The 26,812-nt window shown below is 43.5% G+C and overlaps 1 protein-coding gene across 3 annotated transcripts in view; it reads right to left on the bottom strand.

Moving 5' to 3' along the window:
* Positions 1–26,812, bottom strand: part of tat (tyrosine aminotransferase) — a 74,724-nt gene that overhangs the window by 6,254 nt on the left and 41,658 nt on the right. The window contains exons 9-12 of one of the 3 annotated variants that reach the window (XR_006314056.1): positions 11,201–11,329; positions 7,478–7,561; positions 7,302–7,400; positions 6,306–6,503 (exon numbers count right to left, since the gene is read on the bottom strand). Coding sequence is in view for 2 of the 3 variants with exons in the window: in XM_043706455.1 (XP_043562390.1) it covers positions 5,102–5,206; positions 7,302–7,400; positions 7,478–7,561; positions 11,201–11,329 (417 nt within the window). In the remaining variant the exon portion in view is untranslated. Of the gene's footprint in view, positions 1–5,067; positions 5,207–6,305; positions 6,504–7,301; positions 7,401–7,477; positions 7,562–11,200; positions 11,330–26,812 lie in introns of those variants that run through there. The other 2 variants (XM_043706455.1, XM_043706456.1) reach the window with 2 other exon arrangements.

Below are 26,812 nucleotides of genomic sequence, written 5' to 3'. Positions count from 1 at the left end.
GCAGAGTCAGAATCATTGGTGACCTTTAAGCGGTAATTGGAAAGGTACATGGATAGGTGCTTAAGCTAGGACAAATGTCTGTGCTGTATTGTTCTATGTTCTATGTTCTATGTTCTCATGTCCATCTTATATGGAAGATCAAAGTCCCCCAAGAAATGAAACATCTCTCACTATTACCCTGTCAAGCCCACCCAGAGCTTCATATGTTTCAACAAGATCACTTCTCATCTACAAATTTTGAAACTGTTCTATAAAGCAAAATCTAGATCACTATATCAATGTATGGAACTGTAGGAGATGTGAGATTCTAAGTGAATATTTCACATCAGTATTTACTGTGCAGAAAGATGTGGAAACTAGAAAACTCAGGGAAATAAATAGTGATGCCCTAAAATCAGTCCACATTATAGATGATGAGGTGCTTGAGGTCTTAAAATGTAGAAGGGTAGATAAATCCCTGGGATCTGATCAAGTGTATCCCAGAACATTGTGGGAAGCTAGGACAGAAATATCAGAGATATTTGTATCATTAACAGCCACTGGTGAGGTCCTGGAAGACCGAAAGTGTGACTAATGTGCCAATATTTAAGAAAGGCTGCATGAAAAAGCTAGGGAATGTCAAGACTGGTTAACCAAACATCAATGGTGAGTTAGTTGTTGGAGGCGATTGTGATAGATATGATCTACATGCAAGGAAAGGAAAGGACTGAACAGGGATAGTCAACATGGCTTTGTGTGTGGGAAATTGTGTCTCACAAACTTGAATGATTTTTTTGAAGAGGTGACCAAGAAGATGAGAATAGAATCATGGAGTCATGGAGATGTACAGCATGGAAACAGATCCTTTGGTCCAACTCACCCATGCCAACCAGGTATCCCAATCCAATCTAGTCCCACCTGCCACCACCTGGCCCATTTCCCTCCAAACCCTTCCTATTCATATACTCATCAGATGACTTTTAAATGTTACAATTGTACCAGCCTCCACAACATTCTCTGGCAGCTCATTCCATACATGTACCACCTTCTGTGTGAAAACATTGCCCCTTGGGTCTCTTTTATATCTTTCCCCTCTCACTCTAAACCTATACCCTCTAGTTCTAGACTCCCCCACCCCAGGGAAAATACTTTGTCTATTTATCCTATTCATGACCCTCATGATTTTATAAACCTCTATAAGGTCACCCCTCAGCTTCCAACGCTCCAGGGAAAACAGCCCTAGCTTATTCAATCTCTCCCTATAGCTCAAATCCTTGGCAACATGCTTGTAAATCTTTTCTGAACCCTTTCAAGTTTCACAACATCTTTCCAATAGGAAAGAAACCAGAACTGCACACAATATTCCAACAATGGCCTAACCAATGTCCTGTACAGCTGCAACATGACCTCCCCAACTCCTGTACTCAATACTCTGACCAATTAGGAAAGCATACCAAACATCTTCTTCACTATCCTATTTACCAGCAACTCCACTTTCAAGGAGTTATGAATCTGTACTCCAAGGTCTCTTTGTTCAGCAACACTCCCTGGACAGTGGTAGACATTGTCTACATACACTTTAACAAGGCCTTAGACAAGGTGGCACATGGTAGTCTGAGTAGTAACATTAAATCACATGGGATCCTGGAGAGCTAGCCAATTGGATACAAAATTGGCTTGACTGTAAGAGACAGAGGGTGGTGATAGAGGGTTGTTGTTCAGACTGCAGGCCTGCAATCTGTGGTGTAACTCAAGAATTGGTGCTGCATCTAGTGTTGTTTGTCATTTATATGAACAATCTAGATGAGAATACAGGTGGTATGATTAGTTAGTTTGCAGATTATACCAATATTGGTGGTATACTGGAAAATGAAGGAGGTTATCTAAGGAGAGCTTGCATAGACTGAGGCCGTTTTCCCTTGGAGGGTAGAAGGCTGAGAGGGACCTTACATAGATTTACAGAGATCAAATCATGAAGGTGAATATCCAATGTCATTTCCCAGGGTTGGGGCAGCACGGTGGCTCAGTGATTAGCTCCGCTGCCTCACAGTGCCAGGGACTCAGGTTCAATTCCAGTCTCAGGCGACTGTCTGTGTGGAGTTTGCACATTCTCCCTGAGTCTGTGTGGGTTTCCTCTGGGTGCTCCGGTTTCCTCCCATATTCCAAAAGATGTGCAGATTAGGTGGATTGGCCATGCTAAATTGCCCATAGTGTTAGGTGCATTAGTCAAGGGGAAATGTAGGGAAATGAGTCTGGGTGGGTTACTCTTTGGAGGGTTGGTGTGGACTTGTTGGGCCGAAGGGCCTGTTTCCACACTGTAGGAAATCTAATCTAATCTAAGCTAATCAAAACTATCTTAGATTAGAGGTGATAAGGTAAAGATTTAAAAGGGACCTGAGGGGCAACATTTTCACACAGAGGGTGGTATGTATATGGTACAAGCTGCTAGAAGAAGTGGTAGAGGTGGGCACAAATACAACATTTAAAAAATATTTGAACAGATACAAGAATAGGAAAGGTTTAAATGGATATGGACCAAATGTAGGCAAATGGGACTAGTCCAGTTTAGGGAAACCTGGTTGGCATAGGCGCGCGTTTGTCTGATTGGTCTGTTTCCATGCCATATGACACTATTGATATATATATATCAGAAGGAGCAGGGGTCCTAATGCAGGCCCCCTGGAAAACTCTAACACAAACCACCCTCTCCTCTGAAAAGTACCATTTCCTGACATTCAGCCAATTCTGTATCCATGTTGCTACTATCCCTTTTATTCCAAGATGTATAACTTTCTTCACAGATCTGTTTTGTGGCACTCTATCAATTGTCTTTTGGAAGTCCATGTACACCACATCAACTACATTAGTTTAATCAACCCTCTTTGATACCTCATCAAAAAAACTCAAGAAGCTGGTTAAACATAATCTTCCTTAAACAAATCAATAATGGTTTTCTTTAGTTAATCTGCAGGTAACTTACTGATTGTTAATTTTGTCTCAGATTAGCAAGTTTTGAGAAGATTTGTAGCTCAGGTTGAGGTTCTGGATGTAGGTTTGCTCGCTGAGCTGGAAGGTTCATTTCCAGACGTTTCGTCACTCTACTAGGTAACATCTTCACTGGGCCTCAGGCGAAGCACTGTACATGATTCCTGTTTTCTATTTAAATGTTTGGGTTTCTTTGGGTTGGTGATGTCATTTCATGTGGTGATGTCATTTCCTGTTCTTTTTCTCAGGAGATGGTAAATGGGGTTTAACTCAATGTGTCTCAAATTATTGTTTCTAAAATATTCCCCACCAATGTTAAATTGGTTGTTGGATTTACTTTTAATCCTCTTTTAAACATAAGTGTAAGATCTAAATTCTCCAGTCATTTGGCACCATCCTGAGTCTAAAAAAAATCGGAAAATTATGGATAGTAGTTCTGCAATGCCACCTCCACCCTACCCCTTAACCTGCATCTCATCCAATCCTGAAAACTTAACAACTTTAAGTCCTGCCAGCCTATCTTCATTAATTTTTACCAATCAACTGTTTCAACACTATTCTCTTCCACTATGATTTGAGCAGCATTTTTTTTCCTTAGTAAAAACAGATGGTTGGTAGTTATTTACTATCTCAGTGCCTAACCTATGCCCTCTGTTGTCATACATAATATCCTTCTTAAGCCCTTAGTCAATTTCAAACCTTCTTTTGGATTCCCAGTCGCCTTTCCTAATCTCCCTTTAATTCTCTTTTTTTCTTTTTCAATTTCCCACCTGAACCTTCAACATTAAGCCTGGTTTTCAATCATATTATTCACTCAACAATTTTCATGTTTTTGCAAGGTTTGTGAAGGTCTGTAGCTCAGGTTGAGGTTTAGGGTGTAAGTTTGCTCACTGAGCTGTAGATTTGATATCCAAACGTTTCATTACATGGCCAGGTAACATCATCAGTGGCGACCTTCAAGTGAAGCGAAGCTGTTGTCTCCTGCTTTCTATTTATATCTTTCTCCTGGATGGGGTTCCTGAGGTTTGTGGTGATGTCATTTCCTGTTCGTTTTCTGAGGGTTTGTGAGATGGTATCTAGATCTATGTGTTTTTTTATGGTCATGATTCGGAGATGCCGGTGTTGGACTGGGGGGTACAAAGTTAAAAATCACTCAACACCAGGTTATAGTCCAACAGGTTTAATTGGAAGCACTAGCTTTTGGAGAGACGCTCCTTCATCAGGTGATTGTCCTGATGAAGGAGCGTCGCTCCGAAAGCTAGTGTGCTTCCAATTAAACCTGTTGGACTATAACCTGGTGTTGTGTGATTTTTTACTTTGTTTATGGTGTTGTGGTTGGAGTGCCAGGCCCCTAGGAATTCTCTGGCATGACTTTGCTTAGCCTGTCCCAGGATAGATGTATTGTCCCAGTCAAAATGGTGTTTTTTTTCTTCCATGTGTGGGGTTCCAAGGGAGAGAGGGCCGTGTCTTTTTGTGGCTAGCTGGTGTTCGTGTATCCTGGTGGCTAACTTTCTTCCTGTTTGTCCTATGTAGTGTTTGTGGCAGTCCTTGCATGGAATTTTGTAGATGACGTTGGTTTTGTCCATGGGTTGTACTGGGTCTTTTAAGTTTGTTAGTTTTTGTTTGAGAGTGTTGGTGGGTTTGTGTGCTACTAGGATTCTGAGGGGTCTTAGTAGTCTGGCTGTCATTTCTGAAACTTCTTTGATGTATAGTAAGGTGGTTAGGGTCTTTGGCTGTGTTTGGTCTGCTTGTCGTGGTTTGTTCTTGAGGAATCTGCGGACTGTATTTTTTTGAGTATCTGTTCTTCTTGAATACATTGTATAGATGGTTCTCCTGTGTTTTCCGAAGTTTGTCTGTGCTGCAGTGTGTGGTGGCTCGTTGGAATAGTGTTCTGACATAGCTTCGTTTGTGTGTGTTGGGATGGTTACTGGTGTAGTTAAGTATTTGGTCAATGTTTGTCGGTTTTCTGTATACGCAGGTTTGTAGTTCTCCGTTGTCCTTTCTTTCGACTGTGACATCTAGGAATGCGAGTTTATTGTCGGTTTCTTCCTCCTTGGTGAACTTTATGCCTGTGAGGGTGTTGTTGATGATGTTGAATGTCTCTTCTATCTTGTTTCGTTTTGTGATGACAAAGGTGTCATCTACGTAGCGGACCCAGATTTTTGGTTTGATGGTTGGTAGGGCTGTTTGTTCTAGTCTTTGCATTACCACTTCTGCTCTGAATCCTGATAGTATCAGAACACTATTACAAACAGGAAGAAAGTTAGCCACCAGGATACACGAACACCAGCTAGCCACAAAAAGACACGACCCTCTCTCCCTCATAGCCTGACACACAGAAGAAAAAAAAAACACCATTTTGACTGGGACAACACATCTATCCTGGGACAGGGTAAACAAAGACGTACCAGAGAATTCCTAGATGCCTGGCACTCCAACCACAACGCCATAAAAAAACACATAGATCTAGATACCATCTATCAACCTCTCAGAAAACGAACAGGAAATGACATCACCACAAAACCCAGGAACCCTATCCAGAAGAAAGATATAAATAGAAAGCAGGAGACAACAGCTTCACTTCACTTGGAGGTAGCCACTGATGATGTTACCTAGCCAGGTAATGAAACATCTGGACATCAAACCGACAGCTCAGTGAGCAAACCTACACCCTAAATTTTCATGTTTCTTTTTGATTTTGATTTGATTTATTATTGTCACTTGTACCAATATACAGTGAGAAGTATTGTTTTGTGTGCTAATCAGACAAATTGTACATTACATACATATATCAAGGTAACAGACCTGAATGTAGAATAGAGTGTTACAGCTACAAAGTAGGCGCAAAGAAAGATCAACTCTAATACATGAGAGGACGGTTCATAAGTGTGATATCAGTGGGGAAGAAGTTGCTCTTGAATCTGTTGCACTGTTTTTTCAAATGTTTCATCTTTTGCTGATTGAAGACAGTGGAAGGGTATAATCAGGGTGAAAGGTGTGGGAGCTTCATCTTGCTTCTGTATCTCTTTTGTCAGAGAGGGAATGCTGGATTTATTCTACCTGCAGGTCTACAATCCTCCTACAGTTGTAAATTATCCTCTATTTGTTAATTCTATCCTGTCGATTTCCTTAAATGATCATAAGACATAGGAGCAGAAACTAGGCCGTTCAGCGCATTGAATCTGTTCTGCCATTCAAACATTGCTAATAGGGTTTTTCAACCCCATTCTCCTGCTTTCTTCCCATAACATTTGATTTCCTTGACAATCAAGAACCTTATGTATCTCTGTTTTAAATCTATAAGTTTTACATATATATATTCTCTTTGACATTAAGACTACCTTGTCTCCTCTGTGAGATTCCCCATTCTTCTCTTTTGTAGTAGTTTCACTTTAACAGCTGAGTAATTTTTCCATAGTATGGGGAAGGGTAATGTTCTGCCTCCACTCCGTGTTGAGATGCTGGGTACATGTATGACCTTAGCATTTTTAATAAATCTGTCCTTGGCAGGTCTCACTGTAGCTCACAACAGCTGAGAACTAAAATAAAAGCAAAATGTGCTGGATCTCAGCATGTCTGGCAACATAGAGTCATACAGCTTGAAAATAGACCCATTGGTCCAACTGGTCCATCCTGACCAGATATCCTAAATTAATCTAGTCCCATTTGCCAGCATTTGGCCCATATCCAACTAAACCCTTCCTATTCATATACTCATTCAGATGCCTTTTAAATGCTGTAGTTGTACCAGCCACCACCACTTTCTCTGGCAGCTCACTCCATACATACACCACCCTTTGTGTGAAAAAGTTGCCCCTTAGGTCCTTTTTAAATCTTTCTCCCTCTGGCCCTAAACCTAAGACCTGTAGTTTTGGACTCTCCTATCCTGGGGGAAAACACCTTGACTATTTACCTTATCCATGCCCCTCAGTCTCTATAACATCTATGGGAACAGAAACCAAGTTTCCAATCAGGTGCGACCTCTTCAGGATGGGACATTAGCTTGAAATGTTGATTTTATTTCTCCCTACACAGACACTGCTAGACTTGCTCAGTTTTTCCAGCACATTATGTTTTTTATTACTGATTTGCACCATCTACAGCGACCTTGTTTTTACTTTAGTTAGGAACTGCCTTCTGCTGATGGCCCTGCGGGGAGTGAGAAGCCAGCAGGAAAAGCATCGGCATCTTTTCTGTTGTCATAGGTAGTCACAACCCCACAAAGAAAGGTCATCATTGAAGAACAGTGGGATTCTAGGCTTAAATATTTCCTCCAGCCTCACTGCAGAATTAGTTTTAAAACAAAGCTCTAGGTTACATTTATGAAATGAAGTTACCGTTGCAGGAAGGCAGAAAACTGACTGTTCCGCGATCAACTTTTCAGTAAAGTCAATGTCACTCTCAAATTCTGGAAAATCATCCATATCAATTCCAACCTGGAACAAAGGGATTACATCAGTCAGGTCTTTGAGATTTTGAAGCTTTTGTCTTTTTGTAGCTTGACACAACTCACCATCAAGTACATGGCTCCGCATGGTCTGATTGGCTGTAAGCCAGGAACCATTGAGAGAGCATCAAAACACAGGTCAGCGTTGGACTGAGGAAAGAAAAGTCAAAATTAGCTTGGCCTTCATTTCAGCTTCAATAATCATTCCTAATTACTCCTATGAATAATCTGCGCTTTCTTGAAATAAATGCACTTGCATCCATTTTTCACCAATACTGAGAAACACTCAGCCCAGACCTTTGACCTAAAAGGCACTTGACTCATTTTATGGTTTGTTTCATTATTACTCTACAGTCCTGCAATGATTCACTCTATACCCTCACCTGTTAAAATCCCCAGAAACGCTCTCACTCCTGGATTATCTCCCTGGAGCTCCCTCACTCCTGGACTGACCCCCATCCACTGCTCAATCCTGGACTAACCTTCTCCTTCCTCACTCCTGGATTGCCTCCCTTGAAGCCCTTCACTCTTAGATTGCCCTCCTTCTGCCTTACTCATGAAATCCCTTCAAGCTCCCTCTCCTTTTACTGACAGAAGCCCCAGACAATGCAATGCCAGTGACAGTTCAGACTTTTAGGAATTGTAGTGTGGGAAATGTTTTGAAATATACGTTTTCAAGATCTACATTTCAGTTGTTAATTGGTTCCCATGCTCTGATGTGTTTTGACTGCACCATTGTCTGATAATAAAGAGAATTGAAAACAGTTGAAAGATGGCAAATTGCATGCGGGTAAATCTTACAAATCCCTGGCACAATGCTAAAATGATGGGTGTGTGTACTCCTAGTTATCCTGCAATTCAAAGATTCTGTTTGTCAAAAAGAGCAGGTGAAATCAAACATCCAATAAATGTTGGAAAACTGCCTAATTGAATCCAGTCATAGAAACTGGAGCTTTCTTGTAGTCTTAGAACCGAAATCTGATAGTTCGATCAGATTCTGCAATAACCACAGAGAGATCCACTTTAGTAAGAAAGGCAGATCCCTACTCAATTCCTCGCTTGGAAGGCTACATTTAGAGGTTGGCAGTCCATATTTATTAACAAAATAGATTTATTAAGGGGATATTGACAATTCCTTTAACACCTGGGGCTAAAGAAATATCAGGCTTTATTACAAGGAGCAGTCTTTCCCAATTCTGTGTTGTGCAGTTTTGTCTAAAATCAGTGCTACAACTACTTTTCAAGATTGACGGAACATTGGCAGATGTGTTCTTAATTGTGTAGCTTCCTTTAACAATGTTTTTGAGGAACCGGTGTTGGACTGGGATGGACAAAGTTAAAAGTCACACAGCACCAGGTTATAGTCCAACAACATCTGATGAAGAAACAACTTTTTGAAAGCTAGTTCATCCAAATAAACCTGTTGGACTGTAACCTGGTGTTATGTGATTTTTAATCTTGACAATGCCACCTCAGAGGACTGCTTGAACAACTTCAAGCTTTGGAATAGGAAGAAGCCTTGCAGCACTTTGAGCCTATTAAACAGGAACAGGAGGAGGCCATTATACTCCTTGAATCTGTTACACAGGAACAGGATGAAGAAAATAAGGAATAGGAGCAGTCTGCTCCACCATTCAACATGATTGTGGCTAATCTTTAGCTTCAGATCCACCCTCTTGCCCATTCCCCACATCCCTCAATTCCTTGAGAGACTGAAACTCTATCTATTCTGGCCTTAAAACATTGAACAATATTGTGTGTGTTTTGGGTTATTTAGAAAGATAAACATTTATACTGTTACTTTACTGACTATGTGTGTGAACTAATGATTGCATCTTTATGAATAAGGCTTATGTTGAAGGAGTAATAATTGCTTTTATTAAGAAACCTGTTGTTAGATCTTTAAAAAACACTGATATAAATTGGTTGTTAGTGATCTCGGTATCTGAAAAAAAACATTTTATGCCAGAAACTTTTAGCCAGAAATGCTGAGTGGATAATCCATGTCTGCCTCCTCCAGTGGTCCCCAGCGTTATAGATACTAGTCTTCAGCCAATTCACTAGATTGTTGGAGACACTGGATACTGCAAAGGTTATGGGCCCTGACAACATTCTGGCAATAGTACCTGAAGAATCGTGCTGCAGAACTTGCCGCTCCCCTAGCCGAGCTGTTCCAGTGCAGTTCCAAAACTAGCATCTACCTGACAATGTGGAAAATTTTGCAGGTATGTTCTGGACACAAAAAGCAGGGCAAATCCAACCCAGCCAATTACTGCCCCATCAGTCCACTCTCGACCATCAGTAAGGTGATGGAAGGTGTCGTCAACAGTGCTATCAAGCAGCAGCTGCTCAGCAATAACCTGCTCAGTTATGCCCAGTTTGGGTTCCCCCAGGGTCACTCAGTTCCTGATCTCATTACAGCTTTGGTTCAAACATGGGGAGGTGAGAGTGACAGCCTTTGACATCAAGGCTGCATTGAATTGGGTATGGCATCAAGGAGCCCAAGCAAAACTGGAATCAATGGTTATCAGGGGAAAACTCTCTAGTCGTTGGAGTCATACTTGACACATAGGAAAATGATTATGGTTGCTGGAGGTTAGTCATCTCAGCTCCAGGACATCTCTGCAGGAGTCCCTCAGGGTAGTGTCTTCGGCCCAACCAACTTCAGCTGCTTCATCAATGCCTTTGCCACCATTATAAGGTCAGAAGTGGGGATATTTGCCAATGATTGCACAATGTTCAGCACCATTCGCAACTCCTCAGACACTGAAGCAGTGCATATTTAAATACAACAAGATTGAGACAATATCCAGGCTTGGTCTGACAAGTGACAAGTGACATTTGTGCCACACAAATGTCAGGCTATAACCATCACCAATAAGAGACACTCTAACCACTGCCTCTTGACATTCAATGGTGTTACCAATCCTGAATCCCCCACTATCAATATCTTGGGGGGGGGGTTATCATTGATCAGAAACTCAACTGGACTCCCCACATAAAAACAACAGGTCAGAGGGTTGGAATACTGCAGTGAGTAACTCACCTCCTGACTCCTGAAACCCTGTCCACAATCTACAAGGCACAAGTCAGGAGTGTGATAGAATACTCCCCATTTGACTGGATGAATGCAGCCTAACAACATTCAATAAGCTTGATACCATCCAGGACAAGGCAGCCTGCTTGATTGGCACCACATTCACAAGCATCCACTTCTTTCACCACCAACGCTCAGTAGCAGCAGTGTGTGTATCTACAAGATGCAATGCAGATACTCACCAAAGATCCTCAGACAGCACCTTCCAAACCCATGACCACTTCCATCTAGAAGGACAAGGTCAGCAGATACATGGAAACACCACCACCTCCAAGTTCCCCTTGAAACTACTCACCATCCTGACTTGGAAATGTATTACCATTTCTTCACTGTTACTGGGTCAAAATTCTGGAATTCTTTTCCTAAGGGCATTGTGAATCAACCCACATCAAGTGGACTGCAGCAGTTCAAGAAGGTAACTCACCTTCACATGGGCAAGTAGGGATGGGCAATAAATACTGACCAGCCTGTGATGCCCAAATCCCACAAATAAATAGATAAAAAAGAGTTATGAATGAAGATTGGCTCATCACCTGAGGGAAGAAACCTTCCTGGTTGGGGTACAGTGAAAGACATACACTGACTCGATTGCTTGACAGGGAGCCAGCACTGACTCAATGGTCTCGCTGCCCAACTTCTGTGCAGGTCAGAGGCCACTCAAACTTTGGGATTGACAATTAGCACATCATTACCTTCAGGAAGCTGATGGTTCCATCATAAAACTCTTCAGGTGTTTTGTTCAGAATATTTTCCAGTGCTCCTTGTACAATTGTGCAAGGGCCAAGAGTTCTTTGACTCAAAGAGACTAAGCCAGCTCGAATCTGTTGGAACAAATTATTAGGCAAAAGTGAGGACTGCAGATGCTGGAAACCAGAGTTTAGATCAGAGTGATGCTGGGAAAGCACGGCAGGCCAGGTAGCATCCGAGGAGCCCGGAAGCTGCCTGGCCTGCTATGCTTTTCCAGCATCACTCTGGAACAAATTATTGGTTCAGTTTGCATCTTATACAATTCATCCTACATTTAGCCACAACACTGGCTAAATAATTAATTTACGTTTAATGAGAAAAAGACACATTTTATCAAAGCTCAGGGCAATGCTTTGACCAATCAGAATCAATCATCCATGTTTAAAAATTTAAAACTGCCTGACTATTAACAGTCAAACATCATTAACGGGTACATTCTATATTGCAATTTGTCTCCCAATCAGAGATCACTTACTAACCAATCGGCACTGTCCTCTCATACAATATAAATGCAGGTTTTCCTCTTGAATTGGTATTCATGTGAATTGCTCTGATGAGTGCAAAGTGAAAAACTTTGACAAAATGTGGCCTTTCTTAACGATAATTAAGCCATGTCCAACAAAATGACTATTTGCAAATAGTTAAATACACATTGCATTATGTGGGCAAATTGCTGTGTCTCTTTGGATGGTAAGGTTTCTGTTCTCAAGTTGAGAAATTTTGAGACATGAAGGATGTCATCGAGCAGCTTATGACATCCTTCTAAGGGAGAAGGATCAACCAGAGGTTGGGGTGCGCTGAGGCCAGGTGAGATGCAATAAGGATAATGAAGGAGATGACAGTGAAAACTGCAGAAGTACTGGCAATAATCTTTCAATTTTCTCTAGATTCAGGGACAGTGCCAAGATGACGAGAAATGTCATAACCTTATTTTAAAAAGATTTAAGAATAAGCCTACCAATTAAAGACAAGTCAGTTTAACTTCATGAGTGTGGAAATTTCTTGAAACAATTATTTGGGATAATATTGACAGTCACATGGAAAAAATCTGGGTGAATTAAGAACAGCCAGAAGACAGAATTTCTCTGGAAAAATCAAGGTGCATTGGCAAATTTCTACAGTGCATCTTGTAGATAATACATTCTGCTGCAGTGGTAGAAGGAATGGATGTTTCTGAAAGTGGTGCTAATCAAGAGGGCTGCTTTATTAAAGATGGTGTCAAGCTTCTTGAATGTTGTTGGATCTTCACTCATCCAAGCAAGTAGGGAGTCTCCCATTACACTCCTGACTTGCGTTTCCCGTAGTGGATTATCTCAGGGGAGTCAGAAGGCAAATTTCTCACTGCATGATTTCTATTATCTGACTTGCCCTTGCAGCCAAGTAATTAATGGCTGATTCAGTTCATTTTCTGGTCAATGATAATTCCTAAGGTTGTTGATTGTAGGGGAGTCAGCAATGTTAATATCACTGAATATCAAAAGGAAATGATTAGATTCTCTCAGTAGAGATGGTCATTTCCAAGCACTTGTGTTGCACAAATGTTACTTAGCTAGATTAGATTCCCTAAAGTGTGGAAACAGGCCCTTCGGCCCAACAGGTCCACACCGACCCTCCGAAGAGTAACCCACCCAGACCCATCTCCTTCTGATTAATGAACCTAACACTACGGGCAATTTAACATAGCCAATTCACCTGACCTGCACATCTTTGTGACTGTGGGAGGAAACCAGAGCACTCGGAGGAAACCCACACAGACACGGGGAGAATGTGCAAACTCCACACAGACAGTCACCTGAGGCTGGGATCGAGCCTAGGACCTTGGTGCTGCAAGGTAGCAATGCTAACCACTGAGACACTGTGCTGCCCCAATACTTGCTATTGATATGCAGAAGAGACTTACAGGAATGGTTCCAGAGATGAGAAACTTCAGTTATGAGGATAGGTGGAGAGGTTAAAACTATATTCCTTGGAAGGGCGAAGGATGTGAGAAGATTGGATAGAGGTTTTCAAAATTATAAGGGGCCTGATCAGAGTAGAGATTCCAAGAAGCAGTTGAAGGCACTGGATACTGCAAAGAGTAGGGCCTTGACAATATTCCAGTGATAGTACATTGCTCCAAACCTTGCTAAACACACAGCCAAACAGTTTCAATACAGTCTCAACATTGTGCCTAGTTATGTCCTGTACATCAAAAATAGGTCAAATCTTACCCAGCCAATTAATGCTCCCTCAGTGTACTCTTGATAATCAGTGAAGTGATGGCAGGTATTGTCAACAGTGCAATCAAGCAATACCTTTTCATCAATTCACTTATGTCGCTGGATCGGCTAGCATTTATTGCCCACTTCTGGTTGTCATTGAGAAGATGGTAGAGAGCTGTCTTTTTGAAATACTACTGTCTATGTACTGTACATGAACCCACAATATTCTTAAGGAAGGAATTCCAGAATTTTGACACCCCAGCAATAGTGAAGGAATGGTGATATATTTCCAAGTCAGGATGGTGTGTGGCTTGGCTGAGGCAGCTCTCCCAATTTTTGCACTTATCCCCAGATGTAAGTAATGAGGGATTGATAGGTGTGTAGTTTGTCTATCCTGGATGATCTGGATGAAGGAACTTATGGCATTGTTGCTAGGTTTGCAGATGACACAAAGATAGGTGGAGGGACAGGGAGTGTTGAGGAAGCGCAGAGGCTGAAGACAGATTTGGACAGAATAAGTGAGTGGGCAAAGAAAACAAGAGCAGAGGTGTACTGCTGAGGATTTGTAAGGCTCTGGTCAGACCACCTTTGGAATATTGCGAGCATTTTTGGGCCCTGTATCTAATGAAGGATGTCATTAGATACCTGCCTTCCTCCTCTAACCAAAATAAAAGACTCTGTGAGGAGGGTTGGTAAGGGAGGGATTTTTAAAATCTCTTTTGGCAATTTAAAACAGAGGGGATGGAGGCTAGGGCAGTTGCATATTCCTCTTGCAGGATGCAGGAGGTAAGGGTCACCACTAGTGTCTTTGCTGACGTCACCTGCAAGAAGTGCACTCAACCTCAGCTCCTCATAGACCGCATAAGGGAATAGGAACTGGAGCTGGATGAACTTCGTATCATTTGGGAGGCTGAAGGGGTGATAGAGAGGAGTTATGGGGATGTAGTCACACCTAAGTTACAGGATAAGGGTAGCTGGGTAACTGTCAGGAGAGGGAAAGGGAATAGGCAGACAGTGCAAGGATCCTCTCTGCCCATTCCCATCAATAATAAGTGTATCCCTTTGGACACTGTGGGGGTCAGCGACCCACCAGGGAAAGCCACAGTGGTCAGGTTTCTGACACTGAGCCTGGCTCTGAACTCAGAAGGGAATGGGTGAGAATAGGAGAGCAACAGTGATAGGAGATTCAGTTGTGAGAGGAACAGACAGGAGATTCTGTGGTCGTGAGCGAGACTCCTATATGGTGTGTTGCCTCCCGGGTGCCTGGGCAGGGATGTCTCAGATCGTGCCTACAAATTCTTAAGGGGGAGGGAGAACAGCCAGAAGTCATGATACACATTGGTACCGATGACACAGCTAGGAAAGGGATTCAGGACCTGAAACATGCATGTAGGGAGTTAGGTTGGAAGCTTAAAGGTAGGATGAGCAGAGTAGTAATCTCAGGATTCCTACCAATGCCATGGACTAGTTAGGCTAGGAACATAGAGCGAGTGTAGCTGAACATGTGGATGCAGAGCTGGTGCAGGAGGGAGGGCTTCAAATATGTGAATCATTGGGATATCTTCTGGGGAAGGTGGGATCTGTACAAGGAAGACGGGTTGCATCTGAACTGGAAGGGTACAATATCCTGGGCAGGTGGTTTCCTAGAGCTCTTTGGGAGGGCTTAAACTAGTTTCGCAGGGGGATGGAAACCGGAGCTACAGATCAGACAATGGGGTAGCTGGTGAACCGACAGATACAGCGTGCAGAGAGTCTGTGTGGAAGGATAGACAGTTGATAGAGCAAAGTTGCAGTCAATGTGATGGGTTGAAGTATATCTATTTTAATGCAAGAAGTGTCAGGGATAAGGGCGATGAACTTAGAGCATGGATCAGTACTCGGAGGTACGATGTTGTGGCCATTACGAAGACATGGATATCACAGGAGCAGGAATGGTTGTTGGAAGTTCGGGGTTTAGATGCTTCAAAAGGAATAAAGAAGGAGGTAAAAGAGGTCAGGGAGTAGCATTGCTAATCAGGGATAGTATCATAGCTGTAGAAAGAGAAGTCATCAAGGAGGGTTTGTCTACTGAGTCAGTATGGGTGGAAGTCAGAAACAGGAAAGGAACAGTCACTTTATTGGGAGTTTTCTATAGACCCCCCAATTGCACAGAGGAGCAATTTGGGAGACAGATTTTGGAAAGGTGCCGAAGTAACAGGGTTGTTGTCATGGGTGACTTCAACTTCCCTAAAATTTATTGGTATCTCCTCAGTACAAATAGCTTGGATGGAGCAGATTTTGTCATGTGTCCAGGAAGGATTCCTGATTCAATATGTAGATAGGCCGACTAAAGGGGAGGCCATATTGGATTTGGTACTTGACAATGAACCAGGTCAGGTGTCACATCTCTTGGTGGGACAGCAGTTCAATGATAGTGATCACAATTCCCTGACCTTTACTTAGTCATGGTGAGACATCAAAGCAGACACCATGGGAAAGTATTTAATTGGGGGAGGGGAATTACATGGCTATTAGGCAGGAACTGTGCAGCATAAATTGGGAGCAGATATTCGCAGGGAATTGCATGATAGAAATGTGGAGGTTCTTTAGGGCTCACTTGCCGATAGTGCTGAATAGGTTTGTCCCACTGAGGCAAGGCGGGACGGCAGGGTGAAGGAACCTTGGATGACAATAGATGTGGAACATCTAGCCAAGAGGAAGAAGGAAGTTTACTTAAGTTTGAGGATGCAAGCATCAGATAGGGCTCAAGAAAGTAACAGGTTAGCCAGGAAGGAACTGAAGAATGGACTGAGGAGAGCTAGAACGGGGCATGAAAACGCCTAGGTTAGCAGCATTAAGGAAAATCCCAAGGAACTTTATACTTATATGAGGAACAAGAGGATGGCCAGAGTGAGGGTAATCCAATGCTTTGGAGAGGGTGCAGAGGAGGTTCACCAGGATGTTCACTAGGGCACAGCTATGGAGGGAGGTTGAGTAGATTAGGATTATTTTCATTAGAAAGACAGAGGTTGAGGGGGGACCTGATTGAGGTCTACAAAGTCATGAGAAGTATAGACAAAGTGGATAGCAAGAAGTTTTTTCCCAGATTTGGGAAACTCAATTACTTTGGGTCACGAGTTGAAGGTGAGAGGGGAAAAGTTTATGGAGTTATGAGTGGAAAGTTCTTTATGTAGAGGGTGGTAGGTGTCTGGAACGCATTGCCAGCGGAGGTGGTAGAGGTGGGCATAATAGCGTCATTTAAAATGTATCTAGACAAATACATGTATGAGCAGGGAGCAGAGGGATACAGATCCTTAAAAAATAGGCGACAGGTTTAGGTCGAGGATCTGGATTGGTGCAGGCCTGGAGCGCGGAAGGGCCTGTTCCTGTGCTGAAATATTCTTTGCTTTTTGTTCCCCTGGGCACCATTCTCATGACCTGTCCTACCTGCCAATTTTCCTTTCCACTTATCCGCTCCACCCTCCTCTCCGATCTATCACCTTCATCCCCACTTACTGCACTGTTAGCTACCTTCTCCCCAGCCCCACATCCCTCTCATTTATCTCTCCACCCCAGAGGCTCCCAGCCTCATTCCTGATGAAGGGCTTTTGCCCGAAATGTCGATTTTCCTGCTCCTCGGATGCTGCCTGACCTGCTGTGCTTTTCCAGCACCACTGTAATCTGGAGGGTTGCTCATGTTGTCCCCCTGTACAATAACGGTATTAGGAATATTCTGGGTAACTACAGACCAGTGAGCCTGACGTCAGTGATGGGAAAGTTGCTGGAGATCGTACTGTGGGATAGGATCTATTTATATTTAGAAAAGAATGGGCTTATCAGTGATAGGCAACATGGTTTTGTGTGGGGGAGATTGTGCCTTACCGACTTAATAGAGTTCTTTGAGGAAGTGACCAAGTTGATAGATGAAGGAAGGGCTGTACACGTCATATACATGGACTTTAGTAAGGCGTTTGATAAGGTTCCCCATCGTAAACTAATAGAGAAAGTGAAGTCACATGGTGTGCAGAGTGGATAAAGAACTGGTTGAGCAACAGGAGACAGAGAGTAGTAGTTGAAGGAAGTTTCTCGAATTGGAGAAAGGTGACCGGTGGTGTTCCACAGGGATCAGTGTTGGGGCCACTGTTGTTTGTGATATACACAAATGATCTGGAAGAGGGCACTGTTGGTATGATCAGCAAGTTTACAGATGACACGCAGATTGGTGGAGTAGCAGAAAGCAGAGGGGACTGTCAAAGAATACAGGAGGATATAGATAGACTGGACAGATGGACGGAGAAGTGGCAGATGGAGTTCAATCCAGACAAATGTGAGGTGATGCATTTTGTGAAGTCTAATTCTAGAACGAATTTTACAATGAATGGAAGAGCCTTGGGAAAAGTTGATGGGCAGAGAGATCTGGGAGTGCAGGTCCATTGTACCCTGAAGGTTGCCGCACTGGTGGATGGAGTGGTCAAGAAGGCATATGGTATGCTTGCCTTCATCAGATAGGGTATTGAGTATAAGAGCTGGCAGGTCATGTTAAAATTGTACATGACATTGATTCGGCCACATTTAGAATACTGTGTACAGTTCTGGTCACCACATTACCAAAAGGATGTGGACACTTTGGAGAAGGTGCAGAGAAGATTTATGAGGATGTTGCCTGGTATGGAAGGTGCTAGCTATGAAGAGAGTTTGAGTAGGTTCGGTTTGTTTTCGTTAGGAAAAAGGAGATTGAGGGGGGACCTGTTTGAGGTTTACAAAATCATGAAGGGTATAGACAGGGTAGATGGAGATAAGCTTTTTCCCAGTGTGAAGGATTCAGTAACGAGAGGTCACGCTTTCAAGGTAAGAGATTTTAGATTACATTACATTTTTAGATTACATTACAGCGTGGAAACAGGCCCTTCGGCCCAACAAGTCCACACCGACCCGCCGAAGCGCAACTCACCCCTGCCCCTTACCTAACACTACGGGCAAGTTTTCATGGCCAATTCACCTGAGCTGCACATCTTTGGACTGTGGGAGGAAGCACCCGGAGGAAACCCACGCAGACACAGGGAGAAAGTGCAAACTCCACACAGTCAGTCGCCTGAGGCGGAAATTGAACCCGGGTCTCAGGCGCTGTGAGGCAGCAGTGCTAACCACTGTGCCACCGTGCCGCCCACAAGAGGTGGAAAGTTTGTGGGGGATGCACACGGTAAGTACTTCACACAGAGGGTGGTGGGTGTCTGGAACGTGGTGCCAGCAGAGGTAGTAGAGGCAGGCACGGTAGATTCATTTAAGATGCGTCTGGACAGATGCGTGAGTAGGTGGGGAGCAGAGGGATACAGATACTTAGGAAATGGGCGACAGGTTTAGACAATGGATTTGGATCAGCTCTGGCTTGGAGGGCTGAAGGGCCTGTTCCTGGGCTGTAAGTTTTCTTTGTTCTTTGTTCGAGCAGTTTGGATTATAAACTGGCTTTCTGTAAGAAGTCAGTGAGTGGTGGTTGATGGAAAATATTCAGCCTGGTTGCTAGTGGTGTGCTACCAGGATCTGTTTTGGGACCTTTGCTGTTTGTCATTTTTATAATTGACTTGGACGCAGACATAGGTGGACAGGTTAGTAAATTTGCAGATGACACTAATGTTGGTGGAGTAGTGGACAGTGTGGAAGAATGTTGCAGGTTGCAGGTTGCAGGGGTACTTGGATAAACTGCAGAATTGAGGTGGCAAATGGAGTTCAATGCAGATAACTGAGAGGTAATTCACTTTGGGAAGAATAACAGGAAGGCAGAGTACTGAGTTAATGGAAAGATTCTTGGTAGTGTGGATGTGCAAAGGGATCTTGGAGTCCATGTGAATAGATCCCTGAAAGCTGCCGCCCAGGTTGATAGTGCTGTTAAGAAGGTATACAGTGTGTTAGGCTTTATTGGTAGAGGGATTGAGTTCCTGAGCTGTGATGTCATGCTGCAACTATACAAAACGCTAGTGCGGCCGCACTTGGAATATTGTGTATAGTTCTGGTCGGCCCATTACAGGAAGGATGTGGAAACATTGGAAAAGGTGCAGAGGAGATTTACCAGGATGTTGCCTGGTCTGGAGGGAAGGTCTTATGAGGAAAGGCTGAGAGACTTGGGTCTGTTCTCATTGGAAAGAAGAAGACTAAGAAGGGATTTGACAGAGATATACAGGACGATCAGAGGCTTAGATAGGGCAGACAGTAAAAGTCTTTTTCCTGAGATGATGACGTCAGCTTGTACGAGGGGGCACAGCTACAAATTGAGGGGTGATAGGTTTGAGACAGATGTCAGAGGCAGGTTCTTTACGCAGAGAGTGGTAAGGGCGTGGAATGCCCTGCCTGCCAATGTAGTTAGCTCAGCCACAATAGGGACATTTAACCAATCTTTGGATAAGCACATGGATGCAGATTGGGTAGTGTTGGGCTTAGTATTAGCTCACAGGTCGGTGCAACATCGAGGGCTGAAGGGCTTATTCTGTGCTGTATTGTTCTATGTTCTGTGCTCTATGTATGTTTGATCTTAGCATAGATAAAAGGTTGGCACAACATCGAGGGCTGAAGGGCCTGTACTATGCTGTAGTATTCTATAGTCTATGTTCTATGTGCTGAATTTACTTGAATGATCCTGGGGTGATTCTTGTCATATGAGGAGTGGCTGAGGACTCTGATCTGTATTCAATGCTTAGAAGGATGAGGACAAAATCTGACTGCAACTTGGAGAATACTGAGAGGCCTGCATAGACACGACATGGAGAAGGTGTTTCCACTAGTCAGAAAGACGAAGACTTCAGGGTAACGTCTTAGGGTGAAGAGATGGCCTTTTAGAACCGAGATGAGGAGGAATTTCTTCAGCCAGAATGGTTAATCTGTGGAACTCATTGCCACAGAGGGATGGTTAGTGAGATGATCAAGATTTACAGGTAGAAGGCAGGAGAATGTACTTGAGAAATATATCAGTCATAATCGAATATCAGAGCAAACTCAATGGGTTGAATGGCCCAATTCTGCTTCTAAATCTAATGGTCTTATGGCCTTATGATTCAGTTTCATTCATTTGTTGAGACTTTGTAGTGATTGATACAATGAAGAAATTAAAAGAAATGAGGAGTGGCAGATGGAGTTCAACCCTGCCAAGTGTGAGGTTGTCCATTTTGGAAAGACAAATAAGAATGCAGAATACAGGGTTAACGGTAGGGTTCTTAGTGAGGTGGAGGAACAGATTTACCAGGATGTTGCCTGGAATGGAGAATAGGTCGTACGAGGATAGGTTGAGAGTGCAAGGCCTTTTCTCATTGGAACAGCGAAGGATGAGGGGTGACTTTATAGAGGTTTATAAGATGATCAGAGGAATAGATAGAGTAGACAGTCAGAAACTTTTTCCCCGGATACAACAGAATGTTACAAGGGGACATAAATTTAAGGTGAAGGGTGGAAGGTATAGGGGAGATGTCAGGGGGAGGTTCTTTACCCAGAGAGTGGTGGGGGCATGGAATGTGCTGCCTGTGGGAGCGGTAGAGTCAGAATCTTTGGTGACCTTTAAGTGGCAATTGGATAGGTACATGGATGGGTGCTTAAGCTAGGACAAATGTTCGGCACAACATCGTGGGCCGAAGGGCCTGTTCTGTGCTGTATTGTTCTATGTTCTATGTTCTAAACAGGACAGATCACCTGACATTGAGCTAGTCACCGGTAAAGAACAAAGAACAAAGAGAATTACAGCACAAGTTCAGGTCTTTTGGCCCTCCAAGACTGTGCTGATCCAGATCCTCTGTCAAAACCTGTCGCCTATTTTCTAAGGGTTTGTATCTCCTTGCTCTCTACTTATTCAGGTATCTGGCAAAAGCCCTTCATCAGTAATGAGGAAAGCCTCATTCCTGATGAAGGGCTTTTGTCTGAAGCATCGATTCTCCTGCTCCTCAGATGCTGCCTGACCTGCTGTGCTTTTCCAGCACCACACTCTCGAATCTGACCTCTAGCATCTACAGTCCTCACTTTCTTCTCCATCTATCTAGATACATCTCAAATGGAACTATCGTTCCCGCCTCTACCACCTCTGCTAGCAATGCGTTCCAGGCACCTGCCACCCTTTGTGTAAAGAACTTTCCATGCATATCTCCCCTAAACTTGTCCCCTCTCACCTTCAACTTGTTATCCCTAGTAACTGAGTCCCCCATTCTGGGAAAAAGTGTCTTGCTATCCACCCTGTCTACACCTGTCATGATTTTGTAGACCTCTATCAGGTCCCCCCTCAACCTCCATCTTTCTAATGAAAATAATCCTAATCTACTCAACCTGTCTTCACAGCTAGTGCCCTCCATACCAGGCAACATCCTGGTGAACCTTCTCTGCACCTTCTCCAAAGCATCCACACCTTTTGGTAATGTGGCAACCAGAACTGTATGCAGTATTCCAAATGTGGCCGAACCAAAGTCTTACACAACTGTAACATGACATGCCATCTCTTGTACTCAATACTCCATCCAATGAAGGAAAGCATGCCATATGCCTTCTTGACCACACCACTGACCTGCATTGCCACCTTCAGGGAACAAGGGGCCTGAACACATAGATTCTCTGTACATCATTTTTCCCAAGGACTTATATATTTAATATATTCGCTCTTGAATTGGATCTTCCAAAGTACATCATCTCGCATTTGCCCAGATTCAACTCCCATCTGTCATTTCTCTGCCCAACTCTCCAGTCTACCTGTATTCCTCTGTATTCTCTGACAGTCCCCTTCACTATCTGCTACTCCACCAATCTTAGTGTCATCTGCAAACTTGCTAATCAGACCATCTGTACCTATCTCCAAATCACTTATGTAATCACAAAAAACATTGGTCTTATCACAGATCCCTGTGGAACACCACTGATCACAGTTCTCCATTTTGAGAAACTCCCTTCCTTTACTACTCTCTGTCTCTTGTTGCCCAGCCAGTTCTCTATCTATCTCGCTAGTACACCCTGAATCTCATGTAACTTCACCTCTTCCACCAGCCTACCATGGGGAACCTTATCAAACACCTGACTGAAGTCCATGTAAATGACATCTACAGCCCTTCCCTCATCGATCAACTTTGTCACTTCCTCAAAGAATTCTATTAAGATGGTAAGACGTGATCTTTCCTGCATAAAACCATGCTGCTTATCACTGATAAGCCCATTTTCTTCCAAATGGGAATAGATCCTACCCCTCAGCAGCTTCTCTACCACTAACATCAGGCTCACAGGTATGTAATTACCTGGATTGTCCCTGCTACTCTTCTTAAACAAGGGGACAACATTGGCAATTCTCAAGTCCTCTGGGATCTCATCCGTGTTCAAGGATGCTTTCAAGATATCCTTTAAAGCTCTACTATTTCCTCTCTCACTTCCCTCAGTAACCTGGGATAGATCCCATCTGGACCTGTGAACATGTCCACCTTAATGCCTTTTAGAATACCCATCACTTCCTCCCTCCTTATGCCTATTTACCAGTGAATACCAATGCAACGTACTCATTAAGAATCTCATCTATTTTCTCTGGCCCCACGCATAACTTTCCTCCTTTGTCCTTGAGTAGGCCAACCCTTTTTCTAGTTACCTCTTGCTCCTTATATATAAATAATAAGCTTTGGGATTTTCCTTAATCTTTTTTGCTAAAGATATCTCATGACCCCTTTTAGCCCTCTCAATTCCTAGTTTCAAATTGGTCCTACATTCCCGATGGCACAAACAGCCCTGCCGATCCTGCAAAGTCCTCCACACTAAATCTGAGAACTAGTGCCAACATTGGGAGAGCTGTCTTAGACTAGTCAAGCAACAGCCTGACATAATCATACTCACGGAATCATATCTTACAGATAATGTCCCAGACACCACCATCACCATTTCTGGATACGTGCAGTCCATCAGCAGGACAGACCTAGCAGAGATGACGGCACAGTGGCATACCATCAGGAGGGAATTTCCCTGGGAGTCCTCAACATTGATTCCAGTCCCCATGTCGTCTCATGGTTCCAGGTTAAACACGGACAAGGAAACCTTCTGCTGACTACCACGTACTATCCTCCCTCGGCTGATGAATCCACGGGTACCTCCCATCCATGTTGAAAAACACTTGGAGGAAGCACTGGCAAGGGCACAAAAAGTACTCTGGTGGGGGATTTCAATGTCTCCCACCAAGGGTGACTCGGCAGTAACACTATTGATCAAGTTGTTTGGGTCCTGAAGGAGATAGCTGCTAGGCTGGGTCAGCAGCAGGTGGTAAGGGAACCAACAAGCGAGAAAAACATACCTGACCTCATTCTTACCAATCTGTCAACTGCAGATACATCTGACAATGACAATAAGGGCTGACCACCGTACTGCCCTTATGGCGATGAAGTCCCACCTTCACATTGAGAATTCCCTCCATTGTGTTGTGTGGCACTATCACTGTGCTAGATGGGACAGACTTCAAACAGATCTACCAGCTCAAAACTGAGCATCCATCAACAGCAACAGAATTGTACTCCAGCACAATCTGTAACCTCATGGCCCGGCATATCCCCCACTCAGCCATTACCATCAAGCTAGGGGATCAACTCTGGTTCAATGGAGATCACGCCAGGAACAGCACCAAGCATACCTGAAAATTAGATGTCAAATTGATGCCACCAAACAGGACTGCTGCATGTCAAACTGGATATGCAGCAAGTGATAAATACAGCTAAGCGATCCTGTAACCAATGGATCGGATCTAAGCTCTGCAGTCCTACCACGTCCTGTTGTGAAATGTGGTGGACATTGAAACACCCCACTGGAGAATGAGGCTCCACAAACATCACCATCCTCAATGATGGACGAGAACAACAATCAGTGCAAAAGATCAGGCTAAAGCATTTTCAACAATTTTCAAGCAGAAGTTCCAAGTGGATGATTTGTCTTCACCTCATCTAGAAGTTCCCAGCACTACAGATAACCAGCCCTCAGCCAATTCAATTCACTCCATGTGACATCAAGAAACCTTGGAGACACCGGATACTGCAAAGGTTATGGGCTCTGACAACATTCCGACAATAGTACAGCTACAATACTGATTTCCACCCAACAATGTGGAATATTGCCCATGTATGCCTTACACGGAGAGCAGAACAAATCAAACCCTGGAATTACGCCCCATCAATCTACTTCTGATCATCATTAAAGTGATGGAAGGTGGTCATCAATAGTGCTATATAGCAGCACCTGCTCAACAATAACCTGCTGAGTAATGCCCAGTTTGGGTTCCGCCAGGGATACTTTGCTCCTGACCTCATTACAGATTTTCTTCAAACATGGTCAAAAGAGCTGAATCCCAGTGGTGAGGTAAAAGTCACATCCATTGACATCACTGCTGCATTTGACCAAGTGTGGCATAAGGAGCCCTCACAAAACTGGAATCGATAGGTTGTGGTGGTGAACTCTCCACTGGTTGGAGTCATTCCTGGCACACAGGAAGATGACTGTGGTTTTAGGGGTCAGGCATTTGAGCTCCTGCATATCACTGCAGAAGTTTCTCAGGATAATGTCCTAGGCGCAACCATCTTCAGCTGTTTCATCAATGATTTTCTGTCCATCATAAGGTCAGAAGTGGGGATGTAATGATGGAAGAATGATGGAATACTCCTCAGCTGCCTGAATGGGGTCAGCTCCAACAACACTCAAGAAACTTGACCATCCAGGAAAAAGCAGCTTGATTGATTGGCTTCTCCACTCCGTATCAGCACAGTGTACAATCTACAAAATGCACTGCAAAAATTCACGAAAGGTCCTTAGACAGTATCATTCAAACTCAAGCCCACTTCCATCTAGAAAAACAAGGACCAGAGATACATGGAAACACCACAAACTGCAAGTTCCCCTTCAAGCCATTCATCATCCTGACTTGGAAATATGTCACTGTTCCTTCTCTGCTGCTGGGTCAAAATCCTGGAATTTGCTACCTAAGGGCATTGTGGGTCATCCTCCAGCATATAGGGGAGGTCCTGGTGCTACGGAGACCCTGGTGATGTTCTGGGGACCCGGGTTTGAATCTCACCATGGCAGATGGTGAAATTTGATTTCAATAAATTAGAAGTTGAGTTATGGCCATGAAACCATGTTGACTGTCAGAAAAAAACTGATTTTAAGATGGAAATGTTGGAAAATAATCGATGGAATTTAACTGTGAAAAATGTGAGATGGTACACTTTGGAAGGAATACTTTGACAAGAAAGTATATAATGAATGGTATGACACTAGAAGTTCTGTGGAACAAAGGGACCTTGACGTGCTTGTCCATAGATCTATAAAGGCAGAAAGAAGGGCATGCCAGTAGGGTGGTGTAAGAGGTATATGGGATACTTGCCTTTATCAAGCAAGGCATAGATTACAAAAGCAGGGAAGTCATGTTGGAGTTCTTTAGAACTTTGGTGAAACCACAGCTAGACTACTGTGTGAAGTTCTAGTCGTCACATTCCAAGAAGGATGTGATTATATTGGAGGGGGTGCAAAGGAGATTCACCTCAATGCTGCCTGGGATGGAAAATTTAAGTTATGAGGAAAGGTTAGTTAGGCTGGTGTTGTTTTTGTTGAGAAGACTGAGGGGCTATCTGATTGAGATGTACAAGATTGAGGGGCATAGACAGAATGGATAAGGATGCAGCTGTTCCCCTTAGTTGGAACATAGAACATTACAGCACAGTACAGGCCCTTTGGCCCTCGATGTTGCGCCGACCTGTCATACCAATCTGAAGCCCATCTAACCTACACTATTCCATGTACATCCATATGCTTGTCCAATGATGACTTAAATGTACTTAGAGTTGGTGAATTTACTACCATTGCAGGCAAAGCATTCCATATCCTTACTACTCTCAGAGTAAAGAAACTACCTCCGACATCTGTCCTATATCTTTCACCCCTCAATTTCAAGCTATGCCCCCTCGTGCTCGCCGTCACCATACTTGGAAAAAGGCTCTCCCTGTCCACCCTATCTAACCCTCTGATTATCTTATATGTTTCTATTAAGTCACCTCTCAACCTTCTTCTCTCCAATGAAAACAGCCTCAAGTCCCTCAGCCTTTTCTTGTAAGACCTTCCCTCCATACCAGGCAACATCCTAGTAAATCTCCTCTGCACCCTTTCCAAAGCTTCCACATCCAGGTCATTTATAAAAATGACGAACAGCAGTGGACCCAAAACCGACCCTTGTGGTACACCACTGGTAACTGGACTCCAGGATGAACATTTCCCATCAACTACCACCCTCTGTCTTCTTTCAGCAAGCCAATTACTGATCCAAACTGCTATATCTCCCACAATCCCATTCTTCTGCATTTTGTACAATAGCCTACTGTGGGGAACCTTATTGAACACCTTGCTGAAATC

The sequence above is a fragment of the Chiloscyllium plagiosum genome, chromosome 17 (assembly GCF_004010195.1).
Source record: "Chiloscyllium plagiosum isolate BGI_BamShark_2017 chromosome 17, ASM401019v2, whole genome shotgun sequence".
NCBI lineage: Eukaryota > Metazoa > Chordata > Chondrichthyes > Orectolobiformes > Hemiscylliidae > Chiloscyllium > Chiloscyllium plagiosum.
Note: the sequence above shows the minus strand (reverse complement) of the source record. Positions and strands in the feature narration are given on the sequence as shown.